The sequence below is a fragment of the Ahaetulla prasina genome, chromosome 2 (genome assembly GCF_028640845.1).
Source record: "Ahaetulla prasina isolate Xishuangbanna chromosome 2, ASM2864084v1, whole genome shotgun sequence".
Taxonomy (NCBI): Eukaryota; Metazoa; Chordata; class Lepidosauria; order Squamata; family Colubridae; genus Ahaetulla; species Ahaetulla prasina.
The window spans coordinates 12059293-12072649 of record NC_080540.1 but is presented as its reverse complement, the minus strand read 5'-3'; the positions used below and the strand labels follow the sequence as shown (position 1 = coordinate 12072649).

Here is a 13357-nt window from a genome sequence, read left to right as displayed (position 1 = left end):
GCCGGAAAATGGAAGACCAGCTCTTCTGGTTTTCAGCACAGTTTCCGGCATTGCCACATGCACAAAGGCCAGCTGATCATCGTGTGCGCATGCACACCAGAAATCCGGAAGAGGAACGGGTGACGCCACGCGTGCCAGGCGACATGGCTCCACGTGCCACTTTGGCCACGCGTGCCATAGGTTCGCCATCGTGGGTCTGGGTGATGAAATGAACAATTTCAAAATGAAATTGAATGTAGAGAAAAGCAAGGCAAGAATTAGGCAAGAAAAACCAAAAGTACAGGTCCAGAGTAGGTGAAACCTGGCTCAGCAGTAGTAAGTACAAGATGGATCTTGGAGTCCTAGTGGACAACCATCTAACTATGTGCAGCAGGGGCCAAAAAAGCCAAACAGAGGAATTGGATCTGCACAACATGCTTAACCTTAAACCCAGATCATCCAAACGCCATAGCTGGGTCCGTGTCCACATTATGCCCAAACAAATATTGTAAATTGGTTTGATATTCTTGTCTTAGGTGATTTTGGAATTTTAAGAGACGTCATTGATTTATTTCGCAGTGATTGATTGGGCCTCTTGCAAGCTTGATGGGTGAAAAGTTACTAAAACTTTAACCTATCCCACTATCTAATTTAAGAGAATAACAGACTTGGAAGGGGCCTTGGAGGTCTTCTAGTCCAACCCCCTGCTCAGGCAGGAAACCCTATACCCTATGCAATTCAAGGTACTGGTTACCATCTTTAAAGCGCTTCATGGCATGGGACCTGGTTACTTACGGGACCGCCTACTGCAACCGACGGCCTCCCAGCGACCAGTGCACTCCCATAGGGTGGGCCTCCTCTGGGTGCCGTCGGCTAGACAATGCTGGCTGGTGACCCCCAGGGGGAGGGCCTTCTCTGTGGGGGCTCCAACCCTCTGGAACGAACTACCATCAGGCATGCGCCAACTCCCCGATCTCCGGACTTTTCGACGCGAGCTGAAAACATGGCTGTTTCATCGAGCAGGACTGGCCTGATAGTTTTAATTGGGAGTTTTAGATGGGTTTTATAGTGTCAGCTGAATTTAAATATTTTATTTTATCTTATTTTAACGTTTGTAGAAATGGTTTTAATACGGCTGTAAACCGCCCTGAGTCCTTCGGGAGAAGGGCAGTATAGAAATATGATTAATTAATTAATTAATATAGCATTTCAGACATATGGCTGTCCAATCTCTTCTTAAAAACTTCCAGTGTTAGGAAAATTCACAACTTCTGGAGGCAAGTTATGAATTGGTTAATTGTTCTGTCATGAAATTTCTTCTTAGTTCTAGGTTGCTTCTCTCCTTGATTAGTTTCCATCCATTGCTTCTTGTTCTGCCGTCAGGTGCTTTGGAGCAGGGGTCTCCAACCTTGGTCCCTTTAAGACTTGTGGACTTCAACTCCCAGCAAAGCTGGCTGAGGAACTCTGGGAGTTGAAGTCCACAAGTCTTAAAGGGACCAAGGTTGGAGACCCCTGCTTTGGAGAATAGCTTGACCTCTTCTTTTTTTGGCAGCACTCTCAAATATTGGAAGACTTCTGCTCTTCAATTCTACTTTTTTTTTTTTTTTGCTCAACCCCATTCATACCTGTGGACAATGGCAGGTGAATTCAAGAGGGTTCTTGGGCAGCACGCTACAGCTTCCACCATTAAGACAAGGATTTGATTGGCAGCTGTCAATCATTGATTCACACAGAAGTCCTGCAAGGAAGAACAAACACAGTGCCAAAGAGTTCGTTTTAATTTTTACTTCGGTTGGTTTCTTCTTTGCAATCTACCAGTGTGGTCCCTTCCGTTTTTCTAAATTTCTAGCAATTTGATGTTAGCGGTTTCTGCTACAAGGTCAGTTTTTGATTATTTGATATAGTTCTCCACTTATGACCACAATGGAACCCAAACTTTGGTTGCTAAGCAAGGTAGTTATGAGGTGAGTTTTACCTCATTTTAGGACCTTCCTTGCCAGTTGTGAAGTGAACCACTGCAGTTCTTAAATTAGTAACAGGGTTGTAAAGTTAATCTGGTTTCCCCACTGACTTTGCTTATCCGAAAGTCACAAAAGGGGATCACATGACCCCGGGACACTGCAACCGTCATAAATACAGGTCAGTTGCAAAAGAGACCAAATTTTGATCACATGACCATGGGGATGTTACAGCAGTTGTTAAGTGTGAAAAACATTCGTAAGTCAGTCTTTTCAGTACTGTTGTAACTTTGAAAGATCACTAAACGAATGGTTAGAGGTCAGGAAAAAATATAAAAAAATTAGAATTCTTTATCGGCCAAGTGTGATTGGACCCGCGAGGAATTTGTCTCCGGTACATAAGCTCTCAGTGTGATTGGACCCGCAAGGAATTTGTCTCCAGTACATAAGCTCTCAGTGTACATACAAGCAACAAGGACTTCTTGTACTAACTTTCTGCTTTGACAATCTACAACACACGCAGCTGAAATTTGACATGCACAGCAGGGGTGAAATGCTCTGAAGTCTACTACCGGTTCACTTCACTACCGGTTTGCTACCGGTTTGCTTCACATATCGTGCCAATGTGATGTATCCAGTGGTGGGACTCAGCCCGTTCGCACCACTTTGGGAGGACCGGTTGTTAATTTTCTGAGCAGTTTGGTGAACTGGTTGTTGGAAGAAATCATTAGGGCAGAGAACCGGTTGTTAAATTGTTTGAATCCCACCCACTGGATGTATCCAATAAAACTGTTCTTTGAGGAATTTGCCTGCCTCAGAGTTCTACTTTCTATGGGTGCATTACTTGGAACCCTGACAGAAGTATTGCAGGCAGGCTCTGCCTACTTCCAGGAGTTCAATCCTGATTGGCTCAAGGTAGACTCAGCCTTCCATCCTTCCAAGGTCAGCAAAATGAGGACCCAGACAGTTGGGTCAGGATTAGGGGCAATATGCTGACGCTGTAAACTGCTTAGAGAGGGCTATAAAGCACTGTGAAGCGATATATAAGTGCTATTGCTATAATGCCATTATCTTACCTGAATATCCAGGGTTGCAGAGACACTGGAAGCCATGTTCATCAGATTGGCAGCTCTGGGACCCAGGCCGGCGGCAAGGCTGGGAGAAGCAGGCATCCACCACCCCCTGACACCTTTCTCCCACATATCCAGGGGGGCAGATGCACAAAAACCCCTCGGACTGAGCCACGCAGGTCCCACCATAGTAGCAGGGAGGGCTGGCTAGAGAGCAGGGATCCAGGTGACAATTGGGTCCTGGAAGGACAAAAAGAACCATCAGATTCCTCTGTTCTTCATCCACACAGTCAACCTCACTAGTTTTCATTTTTTTTTAGGCAAAAGGTCCTTTTAATTAAAATGATGAGAGGCTGGGTTGGGAGAAGCAGTGTGGGTCCAAACTGGCAATGCAGTTGTGTGATCCAACACAAAGAGTGGCTCTAATCCAGTGTTTCTCAACCTCAGCCATTTTAAGCCGTGTGGACTTCAACTCCCAGAATTCCCCAGCTGGGGAATTCTGGGAGTTGAAGTCCACACGCTTAAAATGGCTGAGGTTGGGAAACACTGCTCTGAACAGTCCGATAAATCGCTCTGGATGTATTCAAAATACTTATATTATTATTATTATTATTATTATTATTATTATTATTATTATTATTATTATTATTATTATTATTATTATTATTTATTCAATTTTTATACTGCCCTTCTCCCGAAGGACTCAGGGCGGTGTACAGCCAGGTAAAACAAACAATGTAATATACAATTAAAATACGAATTAAAAAACTTATTACAAAATTGGCCTAAAATTTTGAAACATGAACCACTAAAAATTACTAGTAAAAAATTTAAAACCTATAAAATTTAAAACCAATAAAATTTAAGCCAGCCCCGCGCGAATAAATAAGTGTGTTTTTAATTCGCGGCGGAAGGTCCGAAGGTCAGGTATTTGGCGTAAGCCCGGGGGAAACTCGTTCCAGAGGGTAGGAGCCCCCACAGAGAAGGATCTACCCCTGGGGGCTGCCAGCCGACATTGCTTGGCGGACGGCACCCTGAGAAGTCCCTCTCTGTGTGAACGTACGGGTCGGTGGGAGGCATGCGGTAACAGTAGGCGGTCCCGTAAGTACCCAGGCCCTAAGCCATGGAGCGCTTTAAAGGTAATAACCAAAACCTTAAAGTGTACCCGGGAGACCACAGGTAGCCAGTGCAGTCTGCGCAGGAGTGGTGTTATGTGGGAGCTACGTGAAGCTCCCTCTATCACCCGCGCAGCCGCATTCTGAACTAACTGAAGCCTCCGGGTGCACCTCAAGGGGAGCCCCATGTAGAGAGCATTACAATAATCCAAGCGGGAGGTAACAAGCGCATGAGTGACTGTGCACAAGGCATCCCGATCAAGGAAGGGGCGCAACTGACGAACCAGGCGAACCTGGTGAAAGGCCCTCCTGGAGACGGCCGTCAAATGATCTTCAAACGACAGCCGTTCATCCAGGAGAACACCCGAGTTGCGCACTCTATCCTTTGGGGCCAATAACTCGCCTCCAACAGTCAGCCGCGGCTGCAGCTGACTGAATCGGCCGAATTCAGTCAGCCGCGGCTGCAGCTGACTGAATATCCATAAGAGAGCAATTATCAGTGATATAAGTGATATACCGTATTTTTCAGAGTAGAACACACACTTTCCCCCTCCCTAAAAATGGGTGAAAATTTTGGTGCGTCTTATACAGTGAATGTTGAGGCGGGGGGGAGGGGAGTTGGTGTGGCGTCGATCAGGTGTTCTAGAATGGGCCGCGGTGGCGAACGGGCCACAGCGGTGGCAAACAGGCTGCAGCAATCGGGCAGCGGTGAACAGGCCGTGCCGAATGGGCTGCACTGGCGGCAAATGGGCCATGGCAAATGGGCCATGCCGAATGGGCCATGGCAGCAGTGAACAGACCACAGCACACAGGCGGTGGCAAACGGGCGGCCGTGGCGGCAAACGGGCCACGGTGGCAACAAACGTGTTAAGTTCGGGAAGTAACGAGGCTGGAGACCAGGGTAGTGACAACAGCTCTTTAATATAGGGTGAACCCAGCAACAGGCTGGGGCAAAAACCTCTCCTTTTATACAGTTCTGCTGGAGGCTTCGTCCAATCAGCAACGTGCTGATTTCCCGCTCAAATATTTAAAGGCACAACTGTTAATACATAACACTCCTCCCCTCCCAGAAAACACTTGGTCTTATTTACATATTTATTCACATGTTATTTTTCGACGTAGTCACGCAAATAACCTGGGCGTCTCCTAGTTCTTTCTGACCTGCGCGGTTCAGTTCTGGGTGGTGTTTTGAGCTGGTCGGAGGGGCTGTTTTCTCCTCCCAGCTCTTTCTCTAGGCCATCGGGCTCTGGATTATTGGCCGACTCTTTTTCTTGGCCATCCGGCCTTGGATTAATTTTGGAATTTTCCTTGCTGTTTCCCTCGGGGACCTGATGGCGTCGCTGGAACTCTGGAACCTCAGCTAAGTCTTGCGCCTCCCCCGGGTCATTGTCAGCTGTGGATTCAAAGTGGTATTGGTCATTACCTGTCTCTGTTGGTTTGGTTTGGTCAGTTATTCGTTTCCTTAACTGATCTATGTGGCGCCGCCACATTCGGTTGTCTGGTAGCTCTACCACGACGATTTTGGCCCTGTTATTTTGTTACTTGTCCGCGACCCAACTCGGGCCGTCCCCATAGTTTCGGGCCCACACCGTCGCCTATGCTCATTTCCTTGTTTTCTAGCTCCCCTTGTAACCCTCGGGTGTGTAATGGGGTTCAAGCGGTCAAGTGGGCACCGGAGTTTTCGTCCCATTAGCAATTCGGCTGGGCTTTTCCCGTGGCTGTGCTTGGGGTTCTGTGCTGGACGGCTAGGAAAAGTCTATTTTGTTTGCCAGTCACCTGGCTTGAGCCTGGACAATGCCTCCTTAGCGCTCGGACGGAACGCTCTGCAAGGCCATTCGACGCAGGGTGGAAAGGTGCAGAGAGGGCATGTCGGATGCCTTCCTCTGCCAGGTACTCTTCAAACTGGGCTGCCGTGAATTGGGGCCCATTGTCGGACACCAGAGTGTCCGGCAACCCGTGAGTTGCGAATAGGTGGCGCAGGGTTGCGATTACTGCTTCGGCTGTGGTGGACTTCATAAGTATGATCTCTAACCATTTGGAAAATGCGTCCACCACCACTAGGAATGTTTGGCCGTGAAAGGGGCCAGCAAAGTCAATGTGGATTCTTGACCAAGGCCCTTGGGGCTTTTCCCATTCTCTGACTGGGGCTGTTGGGGTAGCGGTCTGGACTCTTGGCAAGCTTGGCATTTCCCTACCCTCTCAGCAATCTCTCGTCCATGAGTGGCCACCATACATAGCTTCTAGCTAACCCCTTCATCCTTACGATGCCTGGGTGACCCTCGTGGAGGAGGTCCAATACCTTGCCCCTTAACTTAACAGGAATTATTACACGATCACCCCATAACAGGCACCCCCCTTGAGCCGAGAGCTCATCACGTTTCTTAACAAATTCTTTGAACCGTTAGCCCGGGCGCAATGACACCCTCTCTGTACCCAACCGAGTACAGTCCTTAACACAATGTCGGTATGATGCCGAGCCACTTCCTTTGATGTGACTGGGCCAGAGTCCAACGAGTCAATAAGGAGGATGGGTGTCCCGGAGTGGGGTCTTGATCGCCCCTGGCAGTGGGCATCGGCTCAATGCGTCTGCATGCCCCACTTCTTTCCCCGGTCGATGCTGCAGCTTGTATGAGTAAGCGGCTAAAAATATAGTCCATCGAGTCAAACGTGGCGAAAGTGCCACAGGCGTTGGCCGGTCGCCAGCCAGTAATCCCAGTAACGGTCTGTGGTCAGTCACGATTTCAAAATTCCGCCCAAAGACATACTCATGGAATTTTTTGACCCCTGATACAATGGCTAATGCTTCTTTGTCTAATTGGCTGTAGTTCCTCTCTGGGGAGGACATCGTTCTAGAGTAGAACGCTATAGGGGCTTCTGTGCCGTTTGGAAGTCTATGGCTGAGTACAGCCCCCACCCCATAAGGGACGCGTCGCAAACCAGCACTAGGGGTAGTGAGTCGTGATATTGGATGAGCAGGCTATCACTTGAGAGCAGGTTCTTTACTGCTTCAAAAGCCCTATTTTCTGACTTTCCCCAAGACCAAACAGTATTTTTCCCTAAGAGCCTATGCAGCGGTTCCAAGAACGGTTGCTTTGTTCTTCAAAAGACCGTAAAATTAACCAATCCCAGGAATGCCTGCAGCTCTGCTTTGTTTTTGGGCGCTGGAGCCTTCCTAATTGCCTTAACTTTGCTCTCAGTAGGGTGAATTCCTTTCTTTTCTATCCGGTAGCCCAAGAAATCGACGATTCAATTTCTATCTGACATTTATTTGTCTTGACTTTTAACCCGGCTGTCCGGAAAATGCTCAAGACCTTTCTTAACCGCTCCCCCAATTCCTCCATGTTTTCCCCTGAAATTAGGACATCATCGAAGTAGGGAACTACCCCTGGGAGCCCTTGCAGTAGTCGTTCCATCAGGTTTTGGAACAGCCCTGGTGCCACACTAACCCCAAATTGCAATCGGGTGCACTTGAATGCCCCCCTGTGCGCTACAATCGCTTGGGCTTCGCTGTGCGGGCGTCTACTGGCAGTTGTTGGTAGGCTTGGGCCAAGTCTAACTTTGCAAAGACTTGCCCTTGCCCCAAGGAGTGCAATAAATGTTGCACCACGGAACCGGCACGCGCTTTTCTGTAAGGCTTTGTTAAGCGTCGCCTTGTAGTCAGCGCAAATTCTAATTGACCCGTCCGATTTGATGGGGTGATTGGCGTCTCCCACTTTGCGTGATCGACTGGCACCAAAACCCCTGATTTATGAGCTTGTCCAGCTCCTTATCAATTTTGGTTTTAGGGCAAAGGACTCTCCTCGCCTTAAGCCTAATGGGGCTACCTGGGGTCTAAGTTGAAGGAAATAGGGGTCCCTTGTACTTGCCCAGGCAGTCCTTGAAGACATCTTCGTTAAAGAGAATGTCTTTCAAATTGCAGTCACTTCTGTAGATGCCAGTCACTCCCATGCCCAGGGCACGAAACCAGTCTAGTCCCAACAGACTGGGCAGAGTTCCTTCGACGATCGTGATGGGCAGGGTCTTTTGTGAGGGCCAGACTCGACTGGACGGAGGTGGTCCCTCGAACAGGGATGCGATTCCCTGGTAGTCGTGCACTCGTAGCGCTGTGCTTGCAGATGGCGCCGCTGACGGACGGCAGCGACTTCGCCAGGGTGTCCCAGGACATGATGGTGATCGCTGATCCGTGTCCACTTCAAGCCTGCACCGATTCTCGATCTTGGGCTTTGTGAAAATCTTCTTTTCCACTTTGGTTGAGGCGGCCTATAATGACAGTCGTTTGGTTAGACTCGCCTTTCTTGTTTGAACCAATCGCGGGCCGCCTTTCCGGTTCAGCGTTTTGATTGGCCGATTTGAATTTTCGGCGGGAAGGTTGGGCCGCTCTGCAAACCTGAGCTAAGTGTCCTTTCTTCCCACACACCGCATGTTGCGTCTTTAAACCTGCAGCGTTGGCGCTGATGCTGCCCTCGCAGCTTCCGTGACTCGCCACGGTCCTCAGTGTCGCGTTTCTCGGTCCGGCAGACCCCTTCCTCATCCTCGCCTCACCTTCGGATTCGGACTGAATCTCCTCCTGGTGTACTGGGCGCTGGCTTTGGCGCCCGCCTTGGATTGAAGAGGCTTTTGCAGAGTCTCTGCTGCTTTAGTAGACATTTCGTGTGCTCTGGCCTCGCCCAGAGCGGTGGCTAGTGTCAGGTTGCTCCTGGCTAGCAGTCGCCGCCAGAGGCGGATGTCCTTGACCGGATGAGTTGCTCGAGTAGCACTTCGCCTAAGTCTCGTATCCGCAGTCCTTGGACGCCTTCTTAAAGCGCCATGTAGTCACCGGCGGACTCGCCCATCTGTCTACGTTTCTCCGAATTCAAACCGCTGCACGATTTGGACGGCGCGGTGCGAAATGGTTCTTCAGCAAAGTCTGCAGAGTCGGCCACGATACCGATTGTATCGGCGTTGGCTCTGCCAGGGCTTCCGCAATCTGACATCCGCCCGCAATGGCTTAGGAAGTAAGCCCGCTTATCGGTTATCAGGGATCCCCTGTAGTTCGTTGGCTTTAGAAAGCTTTCAAACGGGTCATATGTTCCCATTTCTCCTTGCCGGGTTGTACGGTGCGGGCGGCGTGTTTGCCATTTCCGCTTCTGCCCTGAGTTTGCTGGGTTCGGGACCAGCGTGCTTCAGCTCGGTTCTGGTTCTCCTTAGCCTCGAGATCCCACCATAGTAGCAGGGAGGGCTGGCTAGAGAGCAGGGATCCAGGTGACAATTGGGTCCTGGAAGGACAAAAAGAACCATCAGATTCCTCTGTTCTTCATCCACACAGTCAACCTCACTAGTTTTCGTTTTTTTTTTAGGCAAAAGGTCCTTTTAATTAAAATGATGAGAGGCTGGGTTGGGAGAAGCAGTGTGGGTCCAAACTGGCAACGCAGTTGTGTGATCCAGCACAAAGAGTGGCTCTAATCCAGTGTTTCTCAACCTCAGCCATTTTAAGCCGTGTGGACTTCAACTCCCAGAATTCCCCAGCTGGGGAATTCTGGGAGTTGAAGTCCACACGGCTTAAAATGGCTGAGGTTGAGAAACACTGCTCTGAACACTCCGATAAATCGCTCTGGATGTATTCAAAATACTTATATTATTATTATTATTATTATTATTATTATTATTATTATTATTATTATTATTATTATTATTATTATTATTATTTATTCAATTTTTATACTGCCCTTCTCCCGAAGGACTCAGGGCAGTGTACAGCCAGGTAAAACAAACAATGTAATATACAATTAAAATACGAATTAAAAAACTTATTACAAAATTGGCCTAAAATTTTGAAACATGAACCACTAAAAATTACTAGCAAAAAAATTTAAAACCAATAAAATTTAAAACCAATAAAATTTAAGCCAGCCCCGCGCAAATAAATAAGTGTGTTTTTAATTCGCGGCGGAAGGTCCGAAGGTCAGGTATTTGGCGTAAGCCAGGGGGAAGCTCGTTCCAGAGTGTGGGAGCCCCCACAGAGAAGGACCTACCCCTGGGGGCCGCCAGCCGACATTGCTTGGCGGACGGCACCCTGAGAAGTCCCTCTCTGTGTGAGCGTACGGGTCGGTGGGAGGCATGAGGTAACAGCAGGCGGTCCCGTAAGTACCCAGGCCCTAAGCCATGGAGCGCTTTAAAGGTAGTAACCAAAACCTTAAAGTGCACCCGGGAGACCACAGGTAGCCAGTGCAGTCTGCGCAGGAGTGGTGTTATGTGGGAGCTACGTGAAGCTCCCTCTATCACCCGCGCAGCTGCATTCTGAACTAACTGAAGCCTCCGGGTGCACCTCAAGGGGAGCCCCATGTAGAGAGCATTACAATAATCCAAGCGGGAGGTAACGAGCGCATGAGTGACTGTGCACAAGGCATCCCGATCAAGGAAGGGGCGCAACTGACGAACCAGGCGAACCTGGTGAAAGGCCCTCCTGGAGACGGCCGTCAAATGATCTTCAAACGACAGCCGTTCATCCAGGAGAACACCCGAGTTGCGCACTCTATCCTTTGGGGCCAATAACTCGCCTCCAACAGTCAGCCGCGGCTGCAGCTGACTGAATCGGCCGAATTCAGTCAGCCGCGGCTGCAGCTGACTGAATATCCATAAGAGAGCAATTATCAGTGATATATTATAAGTGTATATCAGAGTATTTTTCAGAGTAGAACACACACTTTCCCCCTCCCTAAAAATGGGTAAAAATTATACAGTGAATGTTGAGGCGGGGGGGAGGGGAGTTGGTGTGGCATTGATCAGGTGTTCTAGAATGGGCCGCGGTGGTGAACGGGCCACAGCGGTGGCAAACAGGCTGCAGCAATCGGGCAGCGGTGAACGGGCTGCGCCGAATGGGCTGCGCTGGCAGCAAATGGGCCATGGCAAACGGGCCATGCCGAATGGGCCATGGCAGCAGTGAACAGACCACAGCAAACAGGCGGTGGCAAACAGGCGGCCGTGGCGGCAAACGGGCCACGGTGGCAACAAACGGATCGCGGCAGTAACAAATGGGCTGCAGCAGTAGCAAACAGGCCACAGTGAACAGCCCATGGCAAATGGACCATAGCAAATGGGCCAGGGCAAACAGGTCAGATGGATGCTGGGAGGCAGAGGCAGATTCAGTAACTCGGGGACTACCTGTACTTTATGGGTGGTCCTCGACTTACGACCGCAAGTGAGTTGTGGGTGCTCCATCACTGGAGGTTTTTAAGGAGAGATCGGACAACCCTTTGGCTGTAACGGTACAGAGTCTCCTGCTTGAGCAGCGGGTTGGACTAGATGACCTGCAACTCTGTTAATCTGAAGATTTCTTTTCTTGTTTTCCTCCCCCAAAAAGGTAGGTGTGTCTTATAGTCCAGAGTGTCTCATACTTTGAAAACTACGGTATCTCCCTCAGGGAAGTGTCTTGTAAGTGTTGGTTCTTTTGTAGTGCGTGGGGCACACACCCCATTTTCCTTAGGCTGACATGGCAGCTCATTCCCAGCCCCATATGCTCTTTGGGGCATAGAATATATTACCTCAATTTATCTTAATATGGGGTGTTCCGCCTGAGGCTTGACCCTCCCCCCCCCCAACTTTGATTGTGGGAGGCAGTTGATTTTATTTATTTATTTATTTATTTATTTATTTATTTATTTATTTATTTATTTATTTATTTATTTATTTATTTATTTATTTATTTATTTTGTCACACAGTATATATAAGCATAGGGGCCGGTTTAGCTCACGCTGGTAAAAGCCTGTTATTAAGGCTTATTAAGAACACAGTAGCCTGCAATTACTGCAGGTTCGAGCCCGGCCCAAGGTTGACTCAGCCTTCCATCCTTTATAAGGTAGGTAAAATGAGGACCCAGATTGTTGGGGGGGGCAATAAGTTGACTTTGTAAATATACAAATAGAATGAGACTATTGCCTTATACACTGTAAGCCGCCCTGAGTCTTCGGAGAAGGGCGGGGTATAAATGTAAAAAAAAAAAAAAAAGCATGAGCATGAAATAACTATACAATATAGAAGCATGTATAGAAGCATGAGTACGTAATAACTATATTAATTGGATCTAACGAAAGGAAACAATAGGACAGGAACGGTAGGCACGCTTGTGCTCTTATGCACGCCCCTTACAGATTGTTTGTTCCTGGCTGTGTGTGATTTGCTCAGGCCTACACAAATCTCTCCCTCACCTTTTGTTCCTGGTGGGCACGAGCATCGAAAGCCGTCTGCCGTCTTGCTACAGGTTCCTCCATTGAGACATTTTTGTGTTGGCGGACACTGGAAGGAGAGAATTGTCAGCAGATTCGTCGTTACAGGTAGACCTCGGTTTACAATTGTTCATTTAGTGACCATTCAAAGTCACAGTGTCACTGGAAACAAGTCCGGTTCAATTCTTGACCAACGTATCTTTTCTTTTATGTACACTGAGAGCGTATGCACCAAGACAAATTCCTTGTGTGTCCAATCACACTTGGCCAATAAAAAAATTCTATTCTATTCTATTCAAGTATCACTTACAGAGGTTCGGTCAGCTTCTCCAAGGACACGTCCAGCAAACCGGAGCTTGTTTCCCTTGTCGTTGGGTTCCACGGTAGACCTGATCTTAGGATTGAGACGTTTAACCTAAAATTTAAGCCAAATTGAGCAACACAAACGGCGGGAAAGAAAATCAAGTCAGAAACGAGGACTGGAAATGAGGAACTGGACATGTTCCCTGGGTGGAGCAGAGTAAGTCATACCACCAACCAACCCCGTGCATTTTTAACAGCTGCTTGCTATGCAGACCAACATCAAAGGTCCTTGAATGGATTTCCACGCAATGACATAGAGGGGCAGCTACAGTTGAAAGGAAAGGGGATTTCCACCCCACAACTCCGATTGGGTTACATTCCCTCCTTGAGAGTTTCAAGGATCTATTACAGTGATGTCGAAGCTATGACACATGTGTCAGAAGTGACACGCCGCATTTGGGTGACAGGCCACCGATCATCCACACCAGACAACTATTCTCAAAAACATGGTCTCATGAAAAAAATTTTGAGATTGTGGAGGCTGTGTGTTCAATCCCCTCCCGGCCTCAGCCACGCGAGCTGGCTAAATGAGCCCGTAATTGAGTTCATGGTTGCTATCAGTCCTGGCAGGGAATCTGCAGCTGCCTGCCAAAGTCTCCCTTTTATCTTGGGGTTGCCAGGCAACCAGGAAATCAGCAATCCAGGCCAAATGTTCAGCTCACTTCTCCGA

At 48.5% G+C, this 13357-nt stretch overlaps 1 protein-coding gene across 3 annotated transcripts in view; it reads right to left on the bottom strand.

Moving 5' to 3' along the window:
* NOTCH4 (notch receptor 4) overlaps positions 1-13357 on the bottom strand; it is a 76722-nt gene that overhangs the window by 25242 nt on the left and 38123 nt on the right. For all 3 annotated transcript variants that reach the window (XM_058171641.1, XM_058171643.1, XM_058171640.1), the window contains exons 13-16: positions 12635-12739; positions 12307-12394; positions 3014-3247; positions 1605-1717 (exon numbers count right to left, since the gene is read on the bottom strand). In XM_058171641.1, the coding sequence (XP_058027624.1) occupies positions 1605-1717; positions 3014-3247; positions 12307-12394; positions 12635-12739 (540 nt within the window). The remainder of the gene's footprint in view (positions 1-1604; positions 1718-3013; positions 3248-12306; positions 12395-12634; positions 12740-13357) is intronic.